The sequence below is a fragment of the Myotis myotis genome, unplaced genomic scaffold, assembly GCF_014108235.1.
Source record: "Myotis myotis isolate mMyoMyo1 unplaced genomic scaffold, mMyoMyo1.p scaffold_m19_p_27, whole genome shotgun sequence".
In the NCBI taxonomy this organism is placed as follows: Eukaryota; Metazoa; Chordata; class Mammalia; order Chiroptera; family Vespertilionidae; genus Myotis; species Myotis myotis.
Genome location: NW_023416332.1, coordinates 1485805 through 1513615, shown reverse-complemented (window position 1 = coordinate 1513615; position 27811 = coordinate 1485805). Strand labels below are relative to the sequence as shown.

The 27811-nt window shown below is 62.3% G+C and overlaps 1 protein-coding gene across 5 annotated transcripts in view; it reads right to left on the bottom strand.

Annotated features, from left to right (window-relative positions):
• SYT7 (synaptotagmin 7) overlaps positions 1-27811 on the bottom strand; it is a 56861-nt gene that overhangs the window by 17759 nt on the left and 11291 nt on the right. The window contains exons 2-6 of one of the 5 annotated variants that reach the window (XM_036295780.1): positions 15126-15229; positions 11443-11522; positions 8484-8615; positions 7390-7614; positions 3391-3759 (exon numbers count right to left, since the gene is read on the bottom strand). In XM_036295780.1, the coding sequence (XP_036151673.1) occupies positions 3391-3759; positions 7390-7614; positions 8484-8615; positions 11443-11522; positions 15126-15229 (910 nt within the window). The remainder of the gene's footprint in view (positions 1-3390; positions 3760-7389; positions 7615-8483; positions 8616-11442; positions 11523-15125; positions 15230-27811) is intronic. The other 4 variants (XM_036295781.1, XM_036295782.1, XM_036295783.1 and 1 more) reach the window with 4 other exon arrangements.

The window sequence follows — 27811 nt, the reverse complement described above, 5'->3', positions numbered from 1 at the left end:
AGAGCAAGATTCTCTGGAGAAGAACGGGGAAGGGCATGTGCCTGGGGCTTCTTGAGGGGACCCTGGGGGAGGCTGAGGGGAGCGGAGCATGTCCAAGGCTAATTCACCGCCCGCTGAACCGAGGCCAGGGGCTCTGGCTCTGACATCGGGCCCTGGGAGGAGAGGAGGGGCTCTGCGGCCACCTGCTCCGGCCTGTGCAGGCAGCTGTGGCTCCCAGCGGGGAGGTTCTTAGAAAGTGTGCAAGCCCAGTGGGCCCGCACCCTGAGCCTATGGAAGCCCTGCACGAAGACATCTCCCGATCCTGGCCGGCCAGGCGTGCGTGATGCCCGGAGGCGTCCTGCCCGGAGGCCTGGACACGCAGCCCATCAGAGGGAAATGGAAGTCCCTCCGGCAAACGGTGTATGTGCCACGTGAGCCCTCTGTGTCCCCGGAGGTGACTGCCCAGCCGTTCCGTGGAGAAGCAGTCCAGATGGCACCACAAAGCAAAGACGGAGTCTGGGCAGCGCAGGAAGCTGGCAAGTCGGGAGAAGTCCAGGCAGGGAGCCTGTGCGAGCAGCGAGGAGACCACGGTGTGGAGGAGGCCGCATGGTCCAGGCAGAGCAGCGAGAACAGACGAGGAGGCAGCGGGGACCTCCTGGAGTGGCTGTGGGCGGCCGCGTGGGGCCGGGGGCCAAGGGGTCCGTGCCGAGTGGGGAGCATTCCCAGAGCACCACTGGGCACCCGCAGGGCCGCCCGCATTTCTCAGGGACCTCAGCAGCGTCGGCGTTCACAGCGTTTCCTGGGTGCCGCGTGGAGCTCCTCCAGCGTCCGGTCTCTCCTCCAGCAGGAGAGGGGTGCGCAGATGGGGCGGGCACAGAAACATCTCCAGGAGGTCCAGGGGAAGACGGTAAGCTGGCGGCGCGTTCCATGTTCCGGGGGGAGGCCAATGCTGGGCCCCGTAGGGCAGGGGGGTGACAGGCAGCTGGCTATGGCTCCGTCCCAGCGAGTCTGCCAACAAGGGAACTGTGGCGGGTGCGCTAGGCCTCTGAGGCCGGGCGGGCGGGCGGGCGCAGAGGTCTTGGACGTGGGAGCCTAGGGAGGGAGGGAGGTAGGTGGTCCCACGGCCTTCTCTTTGTCCTGCGTACGGTCATTCCCGGCTGACACTCACACTGGCCTCTGCCTTTGGGGACAGGACTAGTCCTCACTCCCTCCGGCCCCTGCCCACCGGCACTATCTTGGAGTTGGTAAAATTCCATTTGGCTGTTTGAGAGCCGGCTGAGCTGGGGGGGAAGGCGAACCAGTGAAAACAACACATTGTTCCCTGGTTAATGCATTTTTCAGATACTCCTTCGGCTCCTCTTGAACACCAAACGGCTTCTCTGCATAGATTCCCAATTTGTCATTCTCTCCAGGTTGCAGGCCAGGCTGCCAGGGCGAGCATGGGGGCCAGGAAGGGGAAGTTGGGGGGGGGGAGCTGGTGGTGGTGGGCGGCCACATCCATGGAGCAGGAGGGACGCCTCCCTCCCCGAGAGCGGGGTGGGTCTTGGGGGTGGCCCTGGCTAGCCCTCACCCTGACCCTCTACCCCGGCCACCAGCGTTTGGGTGAATGAGAGGCCTCGGGAAACTGAACCATCAGGCAGGGGTCAGGGGTCGAGAAACTACAGTGGTGCCCTATGTTTTTAGAGCCCACAAGCCACGAACAGTTTGTACATTTAAAAACGCGATCAAGCCCGGCCGGTGTGGTTCAGTGGTTGAGCGTCTACCTATGAACCAGGAGGTCAAGGTTTGATTCCTGGTCAGGGCACAGGCCCGGGTTGCGGGCTTGATCCCTGGTCGAGGGCCTGCAGGAGGCGGCTGATCTGTGATTCTCTCTCATCATTGATGTTTCTCTCTCCCTCTCCCTCTCCCTTTCTCTCTGAAATCAATAAAGATGTATTTTTTAAAAACTGTGATCAAGACTCCATGTGTCCACAAAGCCTGAACCACTATGACGGCCCTCACACAGCTGGCCGGCCCTCGGCGGGGGCTGCGCGTGGAACCGCGCGGTCAGGAGGAGAGCGGCAGGCCCGGCTGGCTCTCGGTGCTTCCCCGTCGGCAGAACCGATTCCCTGGACGCTCCGCATCCTCGCCGGCGCCCCAGCACCTGTCTCCATGCAAACTGTAACCTGGAGACCAGCAGGTTCTGCTGGGCATCTTCTCATGCGGGAGTCCAGCGGGGTCCCAGGGCCCCGGGTCGGGGGGAGCCCCATTAGATGCCCTGCCCGGCGTTGCCAAGTAGAGTCCCAGGTAGCATGTTCCGCCAGGTGGGGCCCGGGCCCCTGGCAGGAGAGTGGGAAGCTGGCTGGCGCAGCTGCTCCTGGTGGGTGTCTCTGCCAGAGGCAGCACTCCGTCTGCCCTGGAAATGCGGGCCGGGCCGGGGTCCAGCTGGAGGGGCTGCCCCAGGGGTCCCACCACGTGCCGGGGAGCTGGGCCTGCCCCTTGCTCCTCCCCCTCTTCTCCCAGGCTCGGTGTGCCTGCCGCCTGCTGGGGAAAAGTGCTCCCGGGAGAGACCGGGTGAGGGAATACCCCAGAGCCTGTAAGGAAGGTGATGTTAGGCCCCGGAGGTGGCGATGGCAGGGACGGACGCCCAGACCTGCCCTGGGCTCCGAGGGAGACGGGTGCCCAGAGGGATGGGGGAGAGGGTGCCCTGGGTCGGGGGCCCAACCAGTGGGGTGGGGCAGGGGGCAGGGGCTGGGGGACGGCTGAGGTTAAATGGTGTGTTGTTACTTCTCAGATCTGTGACGCGAGACAAGGCTTTGCTTTCAGAAACAACATTCTCTAAAGCTTCGGGAGGAGCATCTCACGTTGTCCTCAGGGGAGGGGTTACTGTGGGAGCCGGGCGGGCGGGAGCTGGAGGGCAGGTGGCCGGGAAGGTCGCAGAGGCAGAGGACAGGACCAGGCAGGGACAGGGGAAGCGAGGGGAGGGAGGAGGTGCGGGAAGGAAGGGGAGCAGAGTCGAGTTACAGGGCAGAGAAGTACCTGTAGGGGAAGAGGTAGGGCCTGGGCGAGGGGTGGAAGGAGGCCAGGCTGGGGAGCAGGGAGGAAAGAGGTCAGAGGAGGAGAGGGGGAGTCTGGCAGGAAGGCCACGAGCGGCCCCCAGGACTAGCCTGGAGGAGGAGACCGATCTGGGGACCTCAGCAGCTTCTCTAGTGTCTCCACTGAGTTTTAGGGGGGACCTTCTGAGCCCTGAGACACCAGGGTCCTCAGAGGGGCGGCTCAGCTATGCACCCTTCCATGGGGGGCTGCGGGCGTGCGCAGGAGCTACAGGAGACTGGAGGGGTGTCCGAGCCTGCTTGGCACCTGCCCTGGAGATGTGGGGGGAAGAGGCTGGGGTGGGGAAGTGGGGGCCGCCGGCTCAGGGGGGGGACTTACAGAAAGGATTTCATGTCCAAGCCTCGGGTTCGAATCTGCCCCACCACGTGGTCCCAGCTGCCCGGGTTGGAGCGGCTGCGGCCAGCGGCCGCCCGGTACTTGGAGCCGGCCGAGGCGCCCTGCCGCGCCTGGCCCCGGCCAGAGGCCCGGGGGGTGGGGCCGGGCACCGAGGCCGCGTGGGCCTGCAGCTGGCCCAGGCTCTGGCTGGTGGTGGGCTGGCTGGGCTGCCGGCCCCGTTGGTGCTGGCTCAGCGGCTGCTGCAGGCTCTGCTGCCGCATCAGGGTGCGGGGTCGCTGGCATTTCGGCTCTCCCGTGGAGCTGGGGATAGACTCAAGGGTAGTGGTCGTGGACAGGGTGGAGTCCTCGAAACTTGGGGTGGGTGGAGGAGAGGAGAGAAAGGAGAAGCAGGTGAAGGGATCACCGTGGAGAAGAAAGAAGCCCAGAGCCAGGGCCAGGAGGCCCGGGTGCAGGGCGCGCGCTGCCGGACCTCGCCAGGCCTCCATCGCAGTCCTCGCCGCTGCTGTCGCCACCACCTCCCCCAGGAGGCCGCCACGACCCAGCCCACCCTGAGGGCCCCGTGGGCCCCGCCCCGCCCGCCCCCTGGCCTTGGCTCAGCTTAGTTCCCAGGTACCTCCTGTCTGAGCAGACCTCTTGGCTGGTCTGCGTGGCCACGGAAGCGTCAGAGGCTGCTGCGTGGTGAAGGCGGGTCCCCAAGGCCCCGTGGCTGCCTGTCATGTTGGGACGGGAGGGGGTGGCTGGACCTCCTGCTGCCCACTCCTGCCGTCTCGCTGGGGACCCCAGGAGATGCTGCCCTGTGCCCTAAGCACTCCTGGCCGTGGAGACACGCGGAATCCAGGCCAGTGCAGAGCTGGCCTGGTGGTGCAGGGCCGGGGAGGGCCAGTCTGTGCTTTGTCCATGGAGGCAGGGGTGTCCACGGGCCCCCAGACCTCTGCGCCGTGGCCAGGGCTACCTCAGGGTTCAGGCTGTGGCCCATCTTCGCCCTCCTTCCTGGGTTCCCGTTTCTGAGGGCAAGTGTTCCCTCTTGGTCTCCTGGGCAATGATTCCTCATCAGAGGAGGGGACCCAGCAAAGGAGCAGAGGAGGTGGGAGCCCCAGGAACCACCTGTCTGGCCACTTGGCATGTTTCTGATGGAAAACAGCATGGCTGCCCTGTCCTGTGTGCATCTGAAAGAGGGCACCGCACGGGCCCACCAGCACCTCAGAAAAACACTGGGACTGGGGGTGGCGGGGACAAGGACAGACCGGAGGCAGGACACGGCCGATCAGAGGCAGGGTGAGGTCAGAGACCCGGGTCCAAACCCCCTCTCTGCCATTTCGGAACTTTGGGACTTTGGAAAGGTGAGTCCACCTCGCAGTTTCTCCATCTGTAAAATGGGAGCGAGAAGTAGTCCGAGCTGCCTCTGTCACAGGGTTGCCGTGAGGACCTGCTGAGGCCAGACTCAGGGATGCGCGGTCCAGGCCACGCTCCCGGGCCAGCGGTAGCTGCCCAGGTCTCAGGAGACGGAGGGAGAAGGCGTGAGAGAGCCCTGGCCTCCCGGGCGCCCTGCTGCTGTGCCCCTGCTGGAGATTCCAGCGCATCCGACAGGCAGGGCCGGAGCCCGAGGCCTCAACCTCCCCCTCTGCCCCTTCCCTCCGACTCCCAACCCCTGGGCTAGGAGAGCGGTTGGCAAGAGATGGGCTCATGGCCCTGGTTTCTGTAAACAAAGTTTTACTGGAAACGGCCGCTGTCATTAATTTACAGCCTCTCGGTTTTACTGCGCTTTGCTTTGCGTACTTTGCAGACACTGTGTTTTTTTTTTTTTTTTACAAACGGCAGGTTTGTGACAACTCTGGATTGAGCCAGTCTATCAGCGCCATTTGTTAAGCAACAAAGTATTTCTCAATTAAGGCCTGGACACTCCTTGCAGACGTAATGCTATTGCACACTTAGACGCGGCAGAGTGCAAATGTGGCTTCTGTACCCACCGGGAGCTGCCGCACAAGGCGTGGGACTCGCTTTACTGCGACATTCGCTCTATTGCGAGAATGTCTAGCAGGGAGCGCTCATCTCCAAGGTTTGCTGCACATCGGCCTTTGGCTGCTTTGGGCCACGACGGCAGGGCTGAGTGGTTGTGGGAGAGACTGTAAAGCCAACTACTCCTCAGCTGGCCCTTTACAGGCAGCCATGCACCCTGAGCTGCTGGGGTGGGGTGGGGTGGGGTCGGGGGGACGGGGGCCCTTGGAGCCGCTTTCACCACTGCAGTCAGACCTCAGCTCTGCTCATGCCCTGAGCCTCCCTGGGAACCAAAGGACAACAGTTAGCCTGCCCCTGTGGGCTGAGAGAGAGAGAGAGAGAAAGAGAGAGAGAGAGAGAGAGAGAGAGAGAGAGAGAGAGAGAGGAAGAGAGAGAAAGAAAGAGAAAGAGAGAGGAAGAGAGAGAAAGAGAGAGAAAGAGAGAGAGAGGAGAGAAAAAGAGAGAGAGCAAAAAGCAAAACGCTGGGGTCCTAGGGAGGGCAGCCGCCTTGCCAGGCTCCGGCCTGGAGTTGGGGCCACCTCCAGGGGCAGGCCCAGGCCTGGCGGCCACGTAGGCCCGCAGCTCCCCGGGGGCAGGCAGAGGTGGGGGCCAGGGGGACGGCCCCTGGGTGGCCGCCGCCTCCTCCTTGCTGACCTCACTTTGGTTTCCTATCATATCCCAAACTAGTCTCGTCTACAACCTCAGTCACGGGAAACGAAAAGCGGTTCCCGGGGCCCGGAGCCCGGAGCCGGCAGGTGGCCTGGAGGCCTCAGCCAGCCTGGGGTCAGTGGCCGGAGCAGCCTGGGGAGGGCCGCGTTGGGCCTGCTTTCAGAGGGGGCAGGGTGGGGCTTCCTTCCGGACTCTCCCTCGGACTGTCAGGGGGCCTCGGCCAGCGTCCCCTCAGGCCAGAAAGCAGACGAGCTCTCAGCACCGGGGGCCTCCGTGCACCAACGGCAGGAATCACAGGCTTTGGGGGGAGAACCAGGAGGGCCCAGGAGCTGAGCAGGGCTCAGGGCTGCCGGCCTCCTGAGAGCGAGGCTGCCCCATCGGCCGGCCGGGAGCCAGGCAGTTCAAGGAGCTGATTGGAACCTATGTCCCAGCGGGTGAGGATGGTTCCAGGGACTGAGAGCCTGGGGCCACAGGAGGGTCTAAAAGCCAAGATGAGAACAAGGCTGCCCCCTAGTGGGGGAGCGGGGAGCGTGCTACCTGCTGAGAGTAGGGCCAGCCCTACAGCCATCGCCCAGGACCGGGACTGACCGTCTGATGAGGTCGGACCACCCTCGTCAGAAAAGAGGAGCCAGCTGGGGCTCGACAACCCAACCTCCAAGAACACAGCATCCCGCCAGCTGCCAACCCGCTGACCAAGCCGGGGACAGCCAGTGGGGATGGCTGAGATGAGGATGGCCTTGTGGGGCCTGCGAACAGGCGGTGTGATGATGTGAGCAAGACTGAGACAAGCCAATGGAGTCACCAGGTGGTCAGAATGGGCAGGGCTCAACCTCTGGGTCTAGAGCCATCTGCTGGCCGTAAGAGGGAAGGCCCGGTGAGTGGCAGATGAGTGGCATAAACACAGGCTGAGAGCCGGCCAGCTCCCCAAGGATGGGATGGTCCGATGGCTGAACAGCTACGGGCCTGCCGCCCATGGAGGGGTGACCTGGCTGCTGCTACGGGGCCGCCAATCAAAGAGGCTGGGGTGACCCGAGGACTGAAATGGAGCTGCTCTGGGGGCAGAAAATGAAATGGCCTGGTCACGGGCAAAGGGAGAGACTGACGGGGGCAGCAGCCAGAGGCTGAGAGGCGACACGGATGGCTGTTAGCTGTGCTGATGGCAAGGACGATGGGGGTGGCTCGTGAAGGGATGGGATGAGCCAGGGGCCGAGGACGGCCCCTCTGGGGGCAGCAGCGGGCATGCTAGGGGTCCCGCTGTCCACCCTGGCGGGGGCGGCCTGAGCACTGGGCTCTGGCGGCCACGGGGCCATCACTCACTTGGACAGGTTGAGCTTCCCTGCGGCCAGGTGGCTCTGCACCGTCCGCCAGCGGCCTCTCCCCGCCTTGCCACCGCTGCCCGGCTCGCTGGGGGCAGTGCCGCCGCTGCTCAAGGCGTCCTCTCCGGGTGGTGGCACCAGCGCCGGCGTCTCCCCCAGCCGGCCTTCCCGCTCCACCGCCAGCCCCGCTGCGGCGGCCACTTTGGCGCCGGACAGGAGGGTGCCACTGGAGGCAGCCAGGCCAGGGGGCGCCAGGGGTGGCGGTGGGGGAGAGAGGGCAGGACACACGTGGGGGTGGGGAGGTAGAAGAGGAGGAAAAACAATCACAGATAAAAGGAAAAAAGAGACAGTGAGAGAAGAGGAGAGAGACAGACGGACAAGAGACAGACAGAGAGAGAGAGAGAGAGAGAGAGACATCAGCACTGCGAGTGTGTTAACAGCGGAGCCTGCAGAGAGGAGAGAGGGGCCGGCGGGCGGGGGCTGGAGAGCAACGCACCACGACAGTGGAGGGGGCCCCTCCCCACCGCCTGGGGCAGGGGCGGTGGGGGTGGGGGAGGGCAGCCACCTCCAACTCTATCCCACAGGACAACGGAGGGTTAACGACGGAGGAAGAGCGGGCTGTCCAGGCCAGGAGGCCCCCAGGCAGGGAGAGAGAGAAAGCCGTGTTAGTCAGAGTTCATCACCACCACCACCATCACCGCCACCACCTCCACGACCACCACCGACCACCACCACCAGCAGCCAGGGCAGCAGCACACAGCGGGGAGGGAAGCAGAGCCACACCAGGGGGGAGGGACCCACACGGGCAACCCCATCCTGACTGCGAGGGGCGGGGCCGCGGGGACCAGCGTGGGGGCCGCGTGGCTGCTGGCTGCAGAGGGGGCTCTCCTGCCTGGCGGCCCTGGGGGTGGGGACAGGTGAGGGGCGGGCAGGCGAGGGGGGCAGGAGGGGTTGCTCGTCTCCATGGCCAGCCTGCCCATGGGCTGCAGGGGAGGGGGGTGGGGGAGGAGAGTGAAGGGCAGGGACCGGAGGGAGGAGGGCGTGCGCAGACTCGAGACTCAGGTACATATGATCAAACCAGGTAAAGTCACTCACTTGAGGGACAGTCGTGGGTCGCCATAAGGGGCGTAGGGTGAAATGTTTAGAATAAACTCCTTGGGAGGGTAGGAGCTCCATTTCTGCTGCACTGTGCTCTCATTGTTATTCCAAAAGTCTCTGTCTAGGTCGCTGGGGGGCAGAGAGAGAGGGGAGAAAACAGGGAGATACAAGAAGAAACAAGAACCGCCAGTCCTGGGGGCGGAGGGCCCGTCTGGGCACACAGAGGCAGGTGGGCCCGGGCCGGCTCCTGCGGGAGGAAGAGAGGCAGGCGGGCTCCCAGCCGGCGCCCCTGCACACGTGCACGCGCACACGCTCACAGGGGCACACACACGCGGGCGGGCGGGAGGAGCGGTGCAGAGGAGGCGCTGCAGGAGGGCGACTGGAGCCTGGCACCCTGGGGAGCTGGTGGGAGAGAGAAAGATGGTGAGAGAGCAGGGGAGAGGGGAGAGGGCCTGGGGAGAAGGCCGGGCGGGATGCAGGGGGAGTGGGAGGCGGAGGGGGTGCTGGTTTCTGGCTGGAAAGAGCTGAAATGCAGATCAGACCCTGCTGCCAACCTTCTCTGGCCTCAGTTTCCCCGCCTGTCCGTCACTGCTGCTGTGGCTGCTCAGCCGCCAGCTATCCCATGATGTGTGGAGGCCCCAGTCCTGGAACCCCACATCCTCCCCTCTCCACCTGCCTCCACTGAGCACTCCTGGGCCGGCTCAGCTCCCCCTCCCGTTGGCCCGGGGTCCCCCAGCCTCCTCTGCTCTCTCCCTCCACGGCAAACGCTGGGGTTCAGCCTTCCCAGGGGAGCATCTCCAGGCCTCGGGCCTTGCTGAGGGGACGGGGGCCTTCAGGTCCTCTGTACTGGGCCTGTGTGAAGGGGCAATGGGCAGCCTCTCCCTGTGGCCGGGCCCCTTTCCAAGGTGGCTGCGGGGTCTCCCTATGTCGGCGCCCCCCCGCCCCCCCTCTGGGATGCCTCCTATGGAAGCACAGAGAATGGGGGCCCTTCCGTGGGAGGCCGGCGGCAGAAGCCTCAGCTACCGGAAGGCTTGGCCCGGAAACCCCAGGAGCCAAGGACAAGTTGACCTTGACCTCAGTTCTCAACAAAGAGCAGACAGAGAGAAGCTGAGCGGCCACCACACGCCCCCTTGGGCCTCCCTGGTGGACAGCCTCTGTCTGTAGAGCACCTTGGAAAGGTCTCACCGGGACCCTGCGACCAGGGTCGAAGCCAAAACCCAGCGCCTTTAAGGTGCCAATAATAGTGTACAGTGTTCCCCAAACTTGGTCGGTCACGGAACCCTTGATTTGTGGCAAGCTGTTAGGAGTGCTCTGAGGAACAGTGTGGGGAGCGCTGCTAAAGGACGATGCCCCAGGACTTCTGACCAGCCCCCGCCCCCCCTTAAAGGAGGCCCCAGGCCACGGCAGATTGTGCAGCCCTGGGTCCCGCTTCCTGCCACTCCCCTGGCTCTGGGCCCTGGCCAGAGGGGAGGCCTAGGAACCCAGGGCACCTAGAAAGGAAGGGTGGCTTCCTTCCCCTGGGCAGAGGGTCTGACAATGCAGTAGGCGGGGCTGGGGCATGGGCTGCAGGAGGGGAACAGCCCACTGTCGCCCTCGCTTTGTCAGAGCCCTGAGAGGTGCTGGCCGAGCCTGCAGGGCCAGCTGCCCACCTGCTGCCCACCCATCCCCTTGTGTGGAATCCCCTCTGCCTCCGGCCTGTTCCAGGACTTCGGGCCCTGCCGCACCCCCCTGTCCAGGAGGTTATTGGTCACCTGGCAGAGACAGGCCCTCCCCGCCCCTACCCCCCCACCCCCAGAACACGGCTGCACACTCAGGGGCCGGCCTGCAGGCGGCATAGGCGCTGAGCTGGGGGGCTGGCCCGGTGCTCCCCCCCGCCCCCCACACTGTCCCCCTGCCTTCAGGAAGCCCTGAGCCGAGCTCTGCACCGCCCTTGAGACCTGCGGGCTCCGGCTTTGAAGACTGGAGAGTGTGCAACCGAACCAGCTTCAAAGGCTTCCCGCGCCTCCCCACCCCCAACCTGGCCGGGCCCACTCTCCACTAACCCGCCCCACAGACGCCCCCTCAGCTTCTATGAAGGCCCCACAGGGTCAGAGCTAGAGATGAAAGAGAGGAGGGGCAGGAGGGGCAGAGGGGGAGCCCTGAGGAGCAGGGGGAGGAAGAAGGGGAGGAGGAGAGAAAAGGAGGAAGACAGAGGAGGGAAGGGGGGGGATGAGACAGTGGGAAGGGGCTGAAGGGGAGGGGAGGGGGCAGGGCAGGCCGGGGGCAGCTTGCCCCTTAGCTGGCAGGCTGAGATGGCGGCGCCCTTGGCCCCACAGCCTCGGCTCGAGGAAGGGACCAGGCCATCGGCCAGAGGGCACAGAGCCCCCGGCCAGGTGGGGCAGAGGGGCATCTCCTGGTGTCCCCCAGGGGCCCTCCGCAGTGGGCTGGCCCAGGTGGTCCACAGTGGAAGGCTGACCTGCTTACTTGAAAGGCCTCTTAGAGCAAAATGGGGGGTCAGAGGCAGCAAGACATTCGCTGGGAATGGGGGGATGGGGCAGGGGAGCTTCCCCGTTACCAGCGTCCCCTGAGCAGCCCAGCGCTGGGCTGCACCCCTCCAGGTGACCCTGAGAACACTGACAGGGTTCGAGAAAAGAGTGGGGGGCTGGGCGGGGTTGGGCGTGGTGTGTGCGACGTGAAGGTGGATGGAGGAACCAGTAACCAGGCTGAGGAAGGACACAGTGCCAGGAGGGCAGCCAGAAATGGGGCTGGGGGCCTGGAACACGGTGAGGGTCTGGGGGGCACCGGCAGAGAAGGTGGGGCCTGGAGCCACCCCGAGGCACAGGGAGTGTGCGGGGGGAGCACGGCACAGGGTTGAGGGGGACGGATGTGTGTGGCAGATGCAGACGTAGGGAGGGTCAGGGGCTCCTCCCACCTGGGCTGCCTGCACCCCCCACCCCAACCCCAAGGCTGGACCTACTTGATGGCCTTCTTCTCACTGCGCCCACGTCCCGAGTCGGGCGTGCCCACCGTCTCCAAGGAGTTCTTGTAGCGCTTGCCCTACGGAGACAGCACCCGTCACTCCCGGGACCCAGGGCTGCACCCTCCCTGCCTCCACAGAACGGGCTCCCCCTGGGGTAGCGGGGTACTCCCCTGGGGTGGCGGGGTAGACTGGAGCCCAGCCTTGGCAACAAGGTCAGAGGTCAAGGGTGTCACAACTGTGGGGTGCCAGCTTCACCAGTACCTGCTCTTTGGCTGGCACTTCCTGGGCCTCAATGGGTCCCAAGACCTGCCCCACCCCCTTGACCTGCACCCCATCCCTGAGCCCAAGGCCGGGGCCTCTCCCGTCCTGTTGCTCTGGCCAGGCTCCCAGAAGCGCAGCTCCCTCTGCCACAGACAGATGGCTCTCGGGCCACATCCCCCTGGCTACGTCACACCGGCCACGTCACTGCCCCCAGATGGTGGGGGCGGCATCCTGCAGGGCAAGGTTGGCAGCAGCCAGTGACGTGAGCCGTGGGGGTGGGGAGAAGGCCCGTGCCCAGTCCTGCCCAGGCTGTGGCCCTCACTATCTAGGGGCTCCCTGGGGTCCTCGCGCCTGGGGATGGGAGGCGGGGCAGGGCCTGAACATGCTCCCTCGTAAGAAGGCAGCCCACTGACTCTCACTCGAGCCTGAGTCGGGGAGGGGCAGGATGGAATGGGGGGGCACCCCCCATCCCTGGCTGGAAGGAGGGCCGTGGCTGCAGCGGCAACTGGGCCTGCTGCCCGGAAGGTGAGCGCCATTCACCTTCTTGGTTTGGGTTTCTAAATTTAGTTCATGCGGAGCCTGGCACCATTAGCATTCCTGGCTGCCACCATGCGTCCTCAGTGCGCCCGGGGCCACAGGTCTAGGCCAGGCCGGGGCTGGTGTGGGTGGCGGGGGGATGGGGCCATGGAAGGGCTGGAGCTGCCCTCACAGACCATTCTCCCACCGGACACTTGCCTGCCCCTGCCCAGTGGACACACACACACACACACACACGTTTCTCCACGTGCAGTCGTGTGCACCGACACCACAGCCACAATAGTCAATTATTCCACTTGCCCCAAAGCAACACAGAAGTGACAGCTGTGCTCCCTGGCGCTCCTGCCAACTGCAGCCCCTTCCTGGGCACAGGGCCACCTGCGTAGGGACAGTGGCAGCGGAGCTCCCCTCAGGGGGTGTGTGGAGTGGGGGGGCCTCATCCCCCCTCAGCACCCCTAAGTCTCCGGGGGGCCGGGATCCTGGTCCCAGGGCCTCATGCTCCTGTGTTAGCCTGATCAGGTCCCGTGCCTCTCGGGCCTCCTCCCCTTCCTTCCCGAGTGGGTATGACGTCACGGGAAGAGCCGGGCTGCCGCCCCTCAGCACAGCTGTGACTTTCCTCCCGACTTCAGCTCCCGCCCTGGGCAGTTCACCCCAGTGATGGCTGTACGGCCTCTCGTACTCGGTGTGGAACCTGGTACCCAGCAGTTCCCTAAACCATCAACTGGAAGCGCCCTCTGGGGTCCCCCCATCCTGGCCGTTGCCTTGGAGCCAGAACCTGAAGAGTTACCAGCGGAGCTGCCGGGCCCTCTGGGTCCACAAAAGCTGCCGGTTCTCAGCTCCAGCTCTGACCCCAAGAAACTCCTAGTTCCAGCTGGTCCATGGTGGCCCAGGGCCCTTCTTGGGGTGACCCTCAGGCGGGAGCCCCGCCCCCACTATTCTCCAGCACTTCAGGCCATGCCAGGCCCTGGTTGAGGACCCCCGCCCTCTCCCCCTCCTCTCTTCCTAGTCTTGGCAGGGAACTTGCCCATAAGCACCCTCTTCTGAGGCGGTTGCGGTCCTTCCCCAGGCCAGGCACGGGGAACGGCTCGGGTGGGCTGGCCCCTGGTGTCCCCAGGGCCGCTCCTCCTTCCACAGCTCAGAGAGCCGCCCCTCAGGCTGCAGCTGCCACTGCAGTGGAGCCGGGAAGCTAGGGGAACAGGCATTGGGGCAGAACTTGGTTTGGGGGACAGGGAGGTGCATGAGGCAGGGAGAGACCCCATGCCACCAGCCTGCTGGGCAGGGAGGACTCGGCAGCAGAGCTGGGAAAAGCCAGCTGGAGGTTAAGGAAGTTGTTAATGTTTGGAAATGGGATCTGGGCTGTGAGGGCACCATGTCGCTGCTGCAGAGGGGACAGGCGGGCAAGCATGGGGCTGGAGACAGCCCGGGCAAGGGGCTCCCTGGCTCTGCAGCCCCGGGGGGCGGGGGTGGAGGGCAGGGGAGGGGTGGTAGCAGGCTGAGGGCTTGGGCAGCTCGGAGAAAGAAGTCAGAAAGGACAGTGTGGACTGGACTCTGGGGAAGTTCCTCAGGCTGGACAGGGGGTGGGGGATGGGGGGTGGGGGTGGATGGGCTCTGCATCTCTCAGCTGCCCACCTGCTACAAAAGCTGTTGTCCTTGAACTCCTGCCCCCAGATGAGTGGGGACAGGGTGAGGCTCTCACTACACACACACACACACACACACACACACACACACACACACACTCTCAAGGGCACCAGCAGCACCTGCTCACACACCTTCACCTGCCGTCCAATACGGACGGACAGACAGCCCAACAAGACATGCAGGCTGCAGTGAGTGCTCAGCCTCGCCCACAGCCTCGAGGAGCTCGCGCAAAGAGGCACGGGGGCCACCCTCCACCGCCCCTGGAATTCTGAGATGCGGCAGCCACAGGAGATCCAGGAACAATGCGGGGCAGCCAGCCTGGCTCCACCTGCGGGGAACAGCTGTCCCGCGGACACGCGCGCGCACGGGGGTGGGGGTGGGCAGGAAGGAGAGGCACGTCCCAGTTCCTGAGCACGCGTTTCCTGCAGGAAGCGTGCGGGGCCCCTGGGGGCGTCTGCGCCTTCTCTTTCATAGGCGCGTGCCCACGGCCACAGCCTCCCGCCTCTGCGGCTGAGCGGGGACCCTTCTGCACCCAACCCTGGGCAAGTCCCACACCTGGGCCGCCTCCAGGCCCACCCTCGGGGGCGCCCCCCGCAGCTCCTCCAAGCCCCACCGACTTCTGGGAGGGCGGCCGGACAGGGGCGGGCTGAGGGTCTCCTGGGGCAGCCGCCCTCCCGGCCGCGGGCCGCTCCCGCCCCGGGCGCCCTCGGTGATGAATGTCCCGCTGACCGGCTCGTTACTTATTGATGCTCCATCCGCTCGCCGATTGCCCAGCCTCGCTACCGAGGAAAAGGGGCCGCTTGTGCTTGTCCAAACCCGGGGAGCCTGGATGAATGTGCGGGCGCGGGGGTGCGGCGAGGCTGGCGCCGCATCTCATTGGCCAGGACGCCCGGCCCCGCCCCGGAGGAGGGGGGAGGGCGGCGGGCGGAGGGGAGGGGGCTCCCCTGCTCCGAGCGCGTGTGCCTGCGGCTCTTTCTGCGGGAGGCGGGCGCGTGTGCGCGGAGTTGCGCGCGTGAGATTGCCCGCGAGACCCCCGTCTCTCCACGAATGTCCTCAGGGGTGTGGCTCTGAGTGTCCACAGGGACCCACGCGGCCCACACCCAGGCCAGCGCAGTGCGCACGTGCGGTGTGAATGCCTCAGGTGCGCCTGCCTCGGCGGACAGGTGGGCCTTGGAGAGCCTTCACGAGCCTGCAGTTGGGTGGGGGGGCGAAGGGCGGGGGACGGGGTGCAGGAGCCTCACCAGTTTGCGCTGACACCAGTGGCAGAGGCCGCAGAGAAGGATAGTCACGCTAAGGCTGACGGTGATGATGGCCGAGACCAGCAGGACGTCGCGGGTGGGCGCCCCTGGGGAGGGAGGACGTGCACAGGTCAGACCCTCATTGGCCAGGGCCAGCCACCCTCCTCAGCCCAGAGCCCTCAGAACAACCACGCTGCCCGTCCTTCCCGCTGACCCCCAGCCTGGGAGCTCTGAGCCCCAAGCTCTGAGCCCACAGCTCTGCCCGAGAGGCCACCCTGGAGGGCTCCCCCTCTCCCTCATCTGTAAAACGAGGCAACTGTGCCGGCTGACACCTCTGCTGCTCTCTCCCTGCCCGGGCCTGTGTGAGCCCACAGGCTCCGTACCATCCCCCAAACTTGACACCCTCCAAGGGAGAAGCCAGCGTGCCCCTAGCCCCCCCAGTTCCCCCAGCCTCCACACCCCACTAAGACAGCCACTGCTTCTCCAGGCCCCCCTCCAGGCTCTGAGCTCTGAGCTCCACTCCAGCCAAATCCGCCCAAAGGGCCATCAGCTCCTACAATCCCTCTGAGGCATCTGCCCTGTGGGCACGGACAGACTCTTAAGTGTCTGGCCGAGGCTCAACAGCCACATGTAGAGTCCAGAACGAGATCTCTGGAACCCTCTGACCAGCCCTGGCCCCCTTAGCCCAGCTTTGCTAAGGAGTCTGCACACCCGCCCTCCCCTTCCCTCCCCGAGTCGCTGGGCCCGTGATGGACAATCTCCCGATCCCGAGCGCTCGCCGTGGCTTCCATTCCAAGAGCTCAGAGGTCCTGTGTGCCACGCCAGCACGGCCACGGGTGAACCTGGGGGGTAGGGGTGGGGGCGCGTGAAGGATTAGGAAAGACAGACGAGAGAATAAAGCTGGGGCTAGGTGGGACGCTGACAGACAAGAGAATAAAGCTGGGGCTGGGTGAGACGCTGTCCTCTGACTAGAGAGACAGCGCCACGGCCTGCAAACCGAGTCTTCATTTGATAGCAGATTCCACGAGGCACACTAAGGGCGGGTCAAGATGCTTGCAGCGTTCTCGCGGGTTTCGAATCCACTCAATCACAGGCACCTGATCGAGCTTTGTTTACTTGCTGCCCCTCCCGCAGCCCACAGCACTCAGCCACGTGGGACCACAGGTTCGGGCCATGAGGCCAAGCTCACAGCCATAGCCTTTGGCTGTAATTGTGCTGGGACCTGCACGTGGCTTTGCCACGAGAGGGGATCGTGCCCTCTCATTAGGCCCAGGCTTGAACCTGTCCAAACGCTGTAGCCGCTCTCCACAGTCCTGGACCTCAGGGTGGGAGTCTTCGTGGGCCTGCCCGGCGAGGAAAGCGCCAGGTTTCTGTGCAAATGGCGTCTCCTGCTCGCCGTGTGGCTGAGGGCGAGTCACAGACCCGCTCCGTGTGCTCCCCTGCAATGCAGATAAACCTTCTCCCTGCCGTCGCACAGGTGGTTGTACACACGAGCCCAAACCAGACACCAGGAAGGCGAAATCTGACCGGAAACGGTCATGTGAGGGAGTCGGGTGAGAACGGCACCATCACACGTGCTCTGTGAAGCTGCGAGCGCTGGATGCGTCCGAAAGTCAAGGAGACGCGGGTTGTTTACAGAGGAGCCTGCGTGGGGCTTCCGGTGCCAGGGGCTGGTCACTGAGAGTGGGTGACAGCTGTCTGTCTGGTCCTGGTTCCTGTGGTTTTAGGTACTGGGCTCATCCTCTTGCTTTACTGTGGGGCCTCAGAGAGAGGGCCCAGAGGTCACCCCCAGCTCTCAGGGCCCTCGGGGCTCCCCCCATCACCACTGCAGGGCCCTGGGCACTTGGTTCGCTACCTGCTCTCTCTGGAATCCTGCCTGAGCCTCCTCTCTCCCTTCCCCATTTCCGGAGCCTCCCAGCTGTGGGGAAAGGCTGCCCTCACCTGTCCCCCATCTATCTACCTGCCAGGCCAACGAAACTTCCTCTTGTCCCAAGTCCAGAGCCTCGGCCCTCAAAAGCCCCTGCAGCCAGTCGACTGTCACCCTCAGGGCCCACAGCTCCCGGGAGCTCTGGCCCAGGCCACCCAGACTCCAAGGAACCAGTGCCCTTCCCTCCGTGGGCAGGAGGGCACCTTCGCCAAAGTTCTCAGGCCAAATGGACAAATGGACGGCCTCCATCTTCAACCTCAGGTCTCCGACGGAGGACGGGGTGGCGGGGGGGGGGGGGGGGGAGTGACGGCCACAATTCCGCAGGCACGTCACCTGGGCCCCGAGAGGCAGGGCTGTGGTGAGGCGATGGGCAAGGTGCCTTCTGGGAAGAGGGCCTGCACTTTGCCCAGCTCCCTCCACGGGGAGGGCCTGGGGGAGGGGGAGAGCAGGTGGCACCACACCTTCCTTTGTCAAACTCCCTCCTCAATGACATAAATTCCATTTCGGGTTGAGCTTTCAACTACTCGCTACTGAGCATCTACCATGGGCACAGGGCACAGGCAAGGATCCGGCGATGACTTCCTAGCGCGTCAGGAGCCCCAGAACCGGTGAGCGGCAGGCCACCAGCCTGGAGCTCCAGACTCCAACACACCCGGGAAAGGACCCACGTGTGAGTACAGCCCCTGCCTCATTTAAAAAATAATTATTTCATTAAAAAAATACATATCCTTTTAAATTTATTTTCCAATTAGAGTTGACAAGCCTCTATTTCTTAGCAGCCGTGTGGCCTTGGACAAGTGCCTTAACCGCTGTGTCTCCGTTTTCTCCTTTATTCCGAAGAGAAGATAAAAATGCCATCCGCTCTCTGGGATGGCTGTTAGCACGCAATAGATCGGTTTGCTCACTAGGGTTGTTGGTGTTAGCTTTGTCTCAGGTATCAGCAGGGGGCTCTGGGAGCACACAGATGAATGGACTGCCGGATGAGGGAGCTATCAGGGAAGGCTTCCCGGAGGAGAGGGTCTTTGGTGTGGTCTGGGGGGTGGGGCTGAGGTGAGGGTAGCATACTCTGGGCAGAGGGAACAGCAAGAGCAAAGGAGGTCAGTGCTTTCATCTGTGCAAGAGCGCACCCTTCTCGCTCTGATGATGAGCAGGTGTCCTAGATGTTCCACGTGAGGCAACAACTCAGTGCTCACGGCAACGGCAGTCGGCGTTATGGTTATCCCTGTTTTACAGATCGGGGAACTGAGACACACAGAGGTCAAGCCCCTTGTCCAAGGTCACTCAGAGAGCAGGTGGGGGAGCCGGGGTTTGAACCCGGCAGCCTGGCTCGGAGCCTAGCCTCTGCTCTGTGCGCTTTTAGGAACACCGGGGGCTCCCAGGATCCCTCAAGGGCCAGGGAGGGGAGCTGAGCAGATGAGGCTGTGGCCCCACAGTCCTCTTCAACCCATGCAGCCCATTTCCTTCTGTTTCCCATCGTGGGGTGTTGCAGACAACAGACAAAAGGGGCATGTTGCTGAGGAATGTTGAGCCCCATCCCAGGGATCAGGGACCCTGGGACCCCCCCGCAGCATGGCAGATGCCATCGTCTTCCAGGCAGTGACCTCTCCCCACCAGGCTCCCAGCATCCCTTGCACAGCCCGCGAGGCCGGGGTGAAACGCTTGCCATTGCAAATTGCACCGATGCTGTGAGTAAGTGACACGACGTCCTCGGCCAATGCATGGCGCTGCCATCGGGAGGACAAGCACGTCCTCACCTGCCAGCCAGAGTGAACCATCCCCAGGGCCTGGAGTCGCAGCGTCTGGGGCTGGAGGAACCTCGGAAGTGAGGGGTCACCCCCCAGGCGGGGCGGCGACAGGAAGCAGCTTCGCAGGAGACGGGCCTCCAGAGACGGGCGTTGGGGAGGGCGGCCGAGCCTTGTGCTGAGCCGAACCCGCCTCCCCAGAACCTTCCCTCGTGGTCCTGGGCTTGCCCTCCAAACTGCTGGGAGCAAGCCGGCTCCCTCTGTCACACGCAGCCTCCAAATCCTTGCTGACAGCTCGCATGTCCCCTCCAGTCGTCCCCAGGCAAAGCCGCCCATGCCCTTCGAAACCTCCCTCCGATGACATGCATGGTTTCAAGTCCCCTTAGCGTCAGCATATTCACATTTGAGGAAAGAAAATATTGCCACCCTCACCCTCACCAGCCTTCTGACAGCGCTGAGTCCCACGACCTATCCCTGGGCAGAGGATGTGTCCTGGGTCCCGGGGGGCGGGGGGGACAGACAAGGGCAGACCGAGGGCATCAGGAGACCCGGGAGGCAGGGGAGGCAGGAGCGAAGAGGACCAGGCCTCCTGGGTCCCATCCCAGGGGTGTCCTGGGAGGGAGGGGCGAGCTCGGGCACACTGCTGCCCCTGTGCCCAGGCCTGTGGTGGGTGTGTCCGCCGGTCAGAGCTCAGGATCCATGACAGTCTAACGGAGACCTGGAGGCCCTGCCAGGTCCGGTGGGCAGAGCCTGTGCTAACCAGGCCACTCCCCGAGGAGCTCGCGGGGTCCGGCCTGGGCGTCCCAGGAGGCGGCCCACCTCTGAGGGCGATGAGGTCCTCACCCACAGTCTTCCCCTCTGTCCGCCCAGCACCAAGGACAGAGCTGAGCCCGGAGGCGTTGCTCAATGAATGCTTGCTGCCAGGACGGGTGGGGAGGAGCCCCAGGCCACTAGGAATAATGATGATAATAGAGGCTACCATGTGTTAAGCACCTGCTGTGTACCAGACTACAAGGCCCGAGAAGGCAGGGGTCCTGCTCTGCTGTCCCAGGATCCTCGGTGACAGGCTGACACTAAGTAAACATTGGTTGAAGGTTCAATGCCTGTGTATGTTACCTCATGTCACCCGAACAAGACGGGAGAGCAGAGACGGGAGGGGCTGCAGGGACAGGGTTTGAGAACCTCTCTTACACACACACACACACACACACACACACACACACCCCTTCCGTTCTCCCCTCGTGCCCATCTTTGCCTGACAATTCTTTTTTTAAAAAAAATATATTGATTTCAGAGAGGAAGAGAGAGAGGGAGAGAGAGATAGAAACATCAGTGATGAGAGAGAATCATAGATCGGCTGCCTCCTGCACGCCCCCCACTGGGGATGAGCCCGCAACCCGGGCCTGTGCCCTTGACTGGAATCGAACCTGGGACCCTTCAGTCCACAGGCCAACGCTCTATCCATTGAGCCAAACCGGCGAGGGCATTTGCCTGGCAATCCCTGATTTTTCTAGGCCAGAGGAGAAGCGCCTCCTGCAGGACCCTCCGTCACCTCCTCAGTGGGAATGAACTTCTGCCTCGGGGCTCCCCGCACACGGGCCTGCCTGCTGTTAGGGTGCAGTGATTAAGTGCCAGGGCTCTGGAGCCAGGCTGTCTGGGCTCAGATTCTCGCTCTTATTCTTCCAAGCCATGTGACCTGATCTGTGTGTGCACTGGTCTCCCCATCTGCAAGTGGGGGCTCGTAATAGTACAGGCCTCACAGGACGATTGTGGGGTTTAAAGGAATGAGCACAGAGAGTGTGCTTAGCACAGTGCCCGATGCAGAATAAGTGGGCAGTAAGTGCTGGCTATTATCATAGCATCGCCACATCTCCGCGCAGGAGACATCTGGGCACGGCGTTGGCACTCAATGAGCGGAGAGTGAAATACTGAGCTAGATACACATCTAGTTTTCCCCAAAGGACAGCAGAGGCCAGGGGGGTCACGTCTTACTCAATTCCATGCACCCCGCCCCCGCCCAGCCCCTGACTCATGACGGACGGGCCCAGGGCTTGAACAAGAGCAGCATCAGTTGAATGCGTAGGGCAAGGAGTGGGGAGGGCTGAGGCAGCGAGGAGTGGGGGTGGGGTGACCGCTGGAAGCCAGGCTGGGCTTCAGGTGTGCACTGAAGACCTGACCCCATCCCTTGCCAGGGATCTGCCCCCGCTCCCAATTTTTTTCATCTCCTCAGCAAGCCATGATTTATGGATGAACAGAATCAAACAGGGCCGCTGGCTGCTGGGATGCCCCGGGGAGCTGTGGCGAGGGAATGGACTTCTGAGGGCAAGCTCACCAGCTACCCGGGGGGAGTGGGAAGGGAGCCAGAGGAGCAGGCACACATACACAGGCCACAGACAGACACTGTGGCTCTCTCTCTCACGCACACACACACACACACCACACCACACACACACATACATGCACCACGGAGACTCCTTGCACAGACATCCATGCTCATACACACATACACATGCATGGGCATGCATGCATGCATGCACACACACATGAGCCACGGAGACTCCTTGCATATACCCATGCTCACACACACATACACACACGAGCCACGGAGACTCACTCCTTGCACAAACACCCATGCTCACCTTCACACACCCCCATGCATGGTCACACATGGTCACAGCCATGAGCAGAGCTAACCAGAGCCTGTGCTAACCAGGCCACTCCCCGAGGAGCTCGCGGGGTCCGGCCTGGGCGCCCCAGGAGGCGGCCCACCTCTGAGGGCGATGAGGTCCTCACCCACAGTCTTCCCCTCTGTCCGCCCAGCACCAAGGACAGAGCCACTCTGCCATCCACGGGGTCTTGGCATTCATGCACTTCCTCAGCCTGGAATCTTCTCCCTATGGCCAGCATCTGTCCATGCAGATTCTGTCTGTCCTTCTGAGGCAGAGCAGTGGGAGGGAAACCAGCTGTGAAGGCAGACAACCTGGGTTCAAGTCCCACCCCCGGCCCTGGCCAGTGGCCCTGGAAGGGCCCACGCTCGGCCCAAGTGCTTTCCCTGTAAATGATGATAATAACCCCAGACCTCCCCTGCTGGGGTCCTGTCAGGATCACATAACAGTTCACATTAATTGAGCGCATGCCTTTTGTGCCAGGAAGTGTAGCCGCACCGTTTTGTGTGATCGCCACGACCTTGTACCACGATCCTCCCAGTCCACAGAGGAAGGTGAGCACGGGGAATTAAGGCAGCCCGAGCCTGTCCCTTCCCAGCGGCTCCTCTGAGCTGAAGGATGGGATGAGATTCTGTAAACCGCTGCAGGGCACAACCTAGCCACAGCCCACTTTCCCCTGCCTTCTGGAAGGCCAAGGTCTCTCACACCTGAGGCTTTGCATAAACTGTTCTCAGGCTGGAATGCCCCTCCCTCTCTTCTCTACCCTCAGGGTCCCCAGACAGAGATGGCTTCCGTTCCCTCCCACATTTCCTTCTGCTTCCCCTGTACCTACGGCAATTCTTCTTTGAGTTAATAATTAGCAAGTTCTATGTCTTTCCCCCACTGGGAGCACCGGGAGGGCTGAGACCGCAGATCACTCATCTCTGTAGCCATAGGTCTGGTACGCAGGAGACCAGGAGACGCTGGATAGACAAGGGCTGAACAAAAGCCTGAAATTATTCGAGGCCGCAGGGAAGCCCGCCTCTTCCAGGAAGCCCTCCCTGATGACATGCACTCACAGCCGTCCCTTTCCTCTCCAAACTTGAATGAACTGCCCCTCTGTCCACCCTCCCCCTTCTTGAGAATCGTCTTGTTCCCCAAGCAGGGCCAATAGGGCAAAGTCCTGTCTCCTCATTGCTTGGGGTCTCCCCTAGCCCAAGGACTAGGACACAATATAGGGAAGCTGCTGGATGTGCTGGAAACCTGTGCACATAGGCGCTTGCCCCCAGAGTTAATTTGCTCTTGTACTCTCGGATGGTGACACGCACACTCCCTCTCTCCAGCCTTGCCAAAGCTGTCGCACCGCCACCCCCTCCCAACCTAGACGGCTCCCCTCTCCTGCATCCCCATATCCCAGGCCCTTGCTCTCCTTCCCAGAGGCTGTACTCACAGTGACTAATGTACACGCAACACTGAGTCACGTTCACAGCCCCCAGCACCCCTCCGAAGGGAAACACTTATGCTCATTTGACAAAGAAGCAAACCGAGGCTCAGAAGGGCTATTTGCCCAAGAGCACACAGCCGAAGAGAGGTACGGCCAGGATTGGACTCGGAGCCTGTAAGACCCCAAACCCTGCAGCTCTCTCTCTGTCCCACCCACGGGGAGCTGAGCCTCCAGACAAGTCATTCGAAGGAGCAGGAAGAGAAGAAAGACATCAAGTGAACACAGAATCAAGAGCAGCCAAAAATGTGACCAGAGAGCCATGCCCAAGTTACCCCAAGCATTTCAGAGGTCCCCCCCCTCTCTCACACACACCTTTCCCGGCTCCTTCCTCCCTACCCCAGACCAGACCTTGGCCTCAGTCAGCCTACAGGTCTCAGGACAGTCTGGCGGTTGAGTGGCCGAGGCTGGCCAGAATGTGAGCAGAGAGAAGGGTGGGGTGCCCAGGGCCCTGTCTCTGCTGTGCTGACTGGGGTGCAACTACTATCTCGGAGAGAAAGCAGAGTGATGTTGGAGGTGATTGGGGCTACATCTGCCAGTGGGTTCCCCTCCTGACCCACCTGCTCCCACCTGATTCTGCACCAGGACGTATTATGCTTCAGCACCCCACCTCCCCCCATCCTTTGGTGGCTGCAGGATGGCGTCCGGGTGGAAAGCAGTGAAAGCTGGAGTCCCAGGTCTCCATATGAAGCATCCCTTCCCGTGCATGTGAGCAGCTGGGAGTGGAAAAAGGTGGGAGGTGATTTACAGGTGCAGAGCCTGCAGCCCAGGACTAGCTGGGCATGAGAAGGGGAGGGTATGTTTGATGCCTAGCCCACCTCCCTCCTTCCTACCGACCAACACAAAAAAAGCCAGAAAAGGCCTAGCTGAGAGATAGCAACAGAAAACCAACGAGCTAAACTCTGAACCCAGACAGCCAGGCAAAACGCCAGGCCTCCTGTCATGATGAGTACCCTGCCTTCTCTCCACACTGAAACTCCCCGCTCAAGGCCACCCACCTTGGGAATGGGGGCAGCTCATGTCTTGCTACAGGAAAAAAGAAAATGAGATGGGCGGGCAGAAGGGAAAATGGAAAAGAAGGGAACGAGCCAGGCACCCATTTCCCCCGAAAGCTGGGCCTTGGCCCCACTCCCATGCCCTCCCCACAGGCTCTCTGAGTGTCCTTCAGAAGCCGGGCGCCACCCACAACCCCTCCGGCCCCTCCAGGGTGGGAAGGAGGCTGGAAACCGAGGAGGCCCTCGGGGAATTGTTTGGGAAAGTTAAAAGTAGCTGGAAATAGGGGCTCAGAAGGAGCAAGCCTCTTCAACCTTGACTGTAATAAAAACAGATAATGCGTGAGCGAGCCAGGGAGAGAAGGCTGGCAGGGGCTGCCGAGGCCGGCTGGATGCAGACGGTTTAGAATTCAGAGGAGATGCTAAATGAGTAAACAGCGAATGAAGGATTATCCGGATGGGCCAGGAGCTTTTCCAGCAAGAAACTGGACGGGGACATGTCGGGATCCACGAGCCCTCTGACTCCTCAGCAGGGAGCGAGGTCTGGCGAGCTGCAAGGGCCTCCCCTGCCCCTCTCTACCTCTGCTCCCCCTCCCAGCAGAGAGCATGGCCTTGGTAACAATGCCTCACATCTGTTCCGTGCAGAACAGTTTGCAAAGTGCCCGGAGTTTACAGAGGGTCTCACCTCCACTGTCGTATTTAAGGGAGGCGATGGGGGTATCTTCTACCTGGTGACCCCTTCCCACATCACAGCCACTCCCACCTCCCACAGTTCGAGGCTTAGGGAAGGCTTCAATCTCTAGCCTCAAAAGAGCGGTACAGGGAGCCCTAGCCGGTTTGGCTCAGTGGATAGAGCATTAGCCTGCGGACGGAAGGGTCCCAAGTTCGATTCCGGTCAAGGGCACATGCCTGGGTTGTGGGCTCAGTCTCCAGTAGGGGGCAGCCGATCCATGATTCTCTCTCATCGATGTTTCTATCTCTCTCTCCCTCTCCCTTCCTCTCTGAAATCAAATAAAAATATTTTTTTAAAAAAAAAAGAGGGGAGAGGGACCTACTGAGTCCGGAAGTCAGGACGAACAGGCCAGGTGCCAGCTCTGAGCAGGGAGCCCGGGAGAGGAAGGGCTCCGCTGGAGGGCGTCTCCGCCAGGAGCGTGCCGCGGGGCAGGACCAGGGGCATGTGATGATTAAGTACAGGCCTTGACCACTCGCTACTCCTATGAATAATACATTGTTGTGCCTCGGCCTAAATCAGCATCGTATTGTTATGAATAATACACGGCTGCAAAGAAGCTGGGGTGGGAACGGTACGCAGTATTTTATTCAAGGCTCTCGGAGCACTTAAGAGCTCCTCATGCAGATGCCTCGATTTTACCTCCCCAAGTCACGGGCTCCCCGACACCCTCCTGCCTGAGGCTCACGGCCATGAAAGCCACGGGGGCTAGGGATCGTCCACCCTGAGGTCCAGCCTCTTGACCTGGGGCTTTGATGACCCAGGGGTGGAGATACACTTCATCTGTGTCCGCGTGAGCGCTCTTAGGGGCAGATCCTAGAGATGTGTAGGAAGGAGGGGCGGAACGAGTGGGCGTTCAGTTGTGGGAGTGGTGGAAAGAGACTGCTGGGGATCTGCGTGCAGCCCGGCCACTCACTGTGTCACGATGGCGGTGTGACCTTAGAACGAACTCACGTCTCTGGTCCTAAATCGCCTTGTTAGAATAGAGGGTAGCTGAGATTCCCTAGATCCTAACAAGGCGCCATTCTACCATATTCAGGGATATCAATCCAGTATCAGGACAGGGCCACTGAGCACGCGCCCTGAGATCTGTCCGTGGTCCTGACACAGCCACCAGCCCGCTGCCTCTGTCCTTGGTGCTGAAACAGGACAGGGTCCTGGGACTGAGCCCTCCTCCAGGCCACCGTTCGCATTGCCCCTGGCCAGTAGGATCTAACCCGCAGGAACCCTTTTTGGGGCTGCAGCACAGCGGCCCCACCTTCCACTGTCAATTCCTCCCAGTCCAGCCTTAAGCTGCAGCCCCGCCGAGCAACCAACGGACCTTAGGAGCTCCCTTCTCCCCAGTGAGGTCCCCAGTCAGCAGCCCAACTTGAGACACAAAGAGCCTCCCCACCACTGTCAATGCCACTTCCCATTCCCTCACGGGAGCCCGCGGCACCGCCCCCTGGAGGCTGGCGCGGGTACTGCGCTCAGAGCAGGCGCACAGGAGGTCCTCGTTGGTGGTGCTGGGCGAATGGGGAAGGAGTGGCAGACTGTCCCGCCCCCACCGCCCCCTCACCCTTCCCGCTTGGAGCTTGCGGCGCTGGCCAGCACCGGTGCTCTTGGCTGTCTGACTGTGTCTGGTGGCCTTGGGGTGCGATGCTGCCCAGTTCACAGCGAAGACAACTGGACCAGGAGAAACTTTCTGCTCCCTCCTCCCAGGTGCGTGGGATACACCTCTTTAAATACGACCTTTCCTCCCACTGTAGGGCCAGTCCTACCAAGATGAACACAAAGGCCTGTCATGTTCCTTCCCCGAGGACAGAGGCGCCGGCCCGCACATCCACCCAAATAAGAAACTTGCCCACAGCCCCTCCCTAGGAAAAAGCAGGGGTGAGAGAAGGCCACAGCTGCAACCCAGTCCTGCCTCCAGACCCCACAGGAGGGGGCTCTTTGAGAAGCAAATCTGCTTGGTGTTTATATAGGACTGCCTCGTACTAGCCTCACTGGGTGTGAAAATTCCTCTCCTTCAAAAAAAAAAAAAAAAAAAAAAAAAAGGCAAAACCAATAGCCACCTGAAGACAACACTCGAAATCACAGCTTCTGTGGGGCCAGGAGGGAGCAGGGCCAATAGCCGTTAATTACAGTGGACGCTATAGCCCCTGCCGCGTGTCGCACGCTCACTCCAGGCCGAGCACCGCGGTAAGAGCTCAGCCCACATGACCGCATTCGGCCTTACACCCCCTGGTAGGAAGCACCATGACCGGCATCCTACAGATGATGGAAGTAGGGTTCAGACAGGCGAGGGGACCACGCAGGGGGGCCCAGCTGGTGCGTGTTGAGCCTGGCCCGGGCACCACACCTGTCTGCCTTGAATCTTGCTGCTCAGCTGGGTCCACCTGTTTGGGAAGACACGCTGCCCCTTAGGGGTTCCCAAGGCCACCTCTTCACCATCCTCACCTCCCAGAGATGGACAGCCACGCGGGGGAAGACAGGGACGCCTCGGTCCCGCAGCTCTTTACGGCCTGCCAAGGGCTTTTATAGCCTCTGTCCAAATCCCCCCTCACGATGCTTGAGGGCCTCGCTTGAGTTTATAGGACAGAAAACTAAGGCTCAAGGAAATGAGTGGCTTGTCCCGTAAGTAGTGAAGCCGATGGGACTCCCAGCCCAGTGCTATCCGCCCTCCTCCCCGAGGCTGGGGTCCAGGGAGCGGGCGGGGGTCCAATGGGCCTTCATGTCCTGAGGGGCTTCCTAAGGCCATGACCTGGGCCACCTCCCTCCTCCTGCTCCCTAGGGCTGTCAGTTGGCTCAGCTCTGACTTGAAGTCTCGATTTCTCATTCTAAATGAATTTTTTTTCCCAGGCAATTACTTCCTGCTAATTAGGAGGCAAGGCTGCCAGTCCCTGGGCCCTGGGCTGACCCCTTTTCTCAACTCACAGGGGTGGGGGCGGTTCTTGAGGTACAGGGTAGCAGCAACAGCCACCGAAACTGAAGGAGGCCAGGAAACTCTGGAGGGTGGGTGAGGGGGCCTGGTGGCGGCATAGGGAGCGAGGGCCAAGGAACTGGAAGAAGGGAAGGGGCTGCTAGGGAGGGAGGGACTCTGAAGGGGGAGAGGCAGGGGACACGAAGCTGGAAGGAGCTTAGACATGCCATGCAGGGCAAGGGGAGGCCTA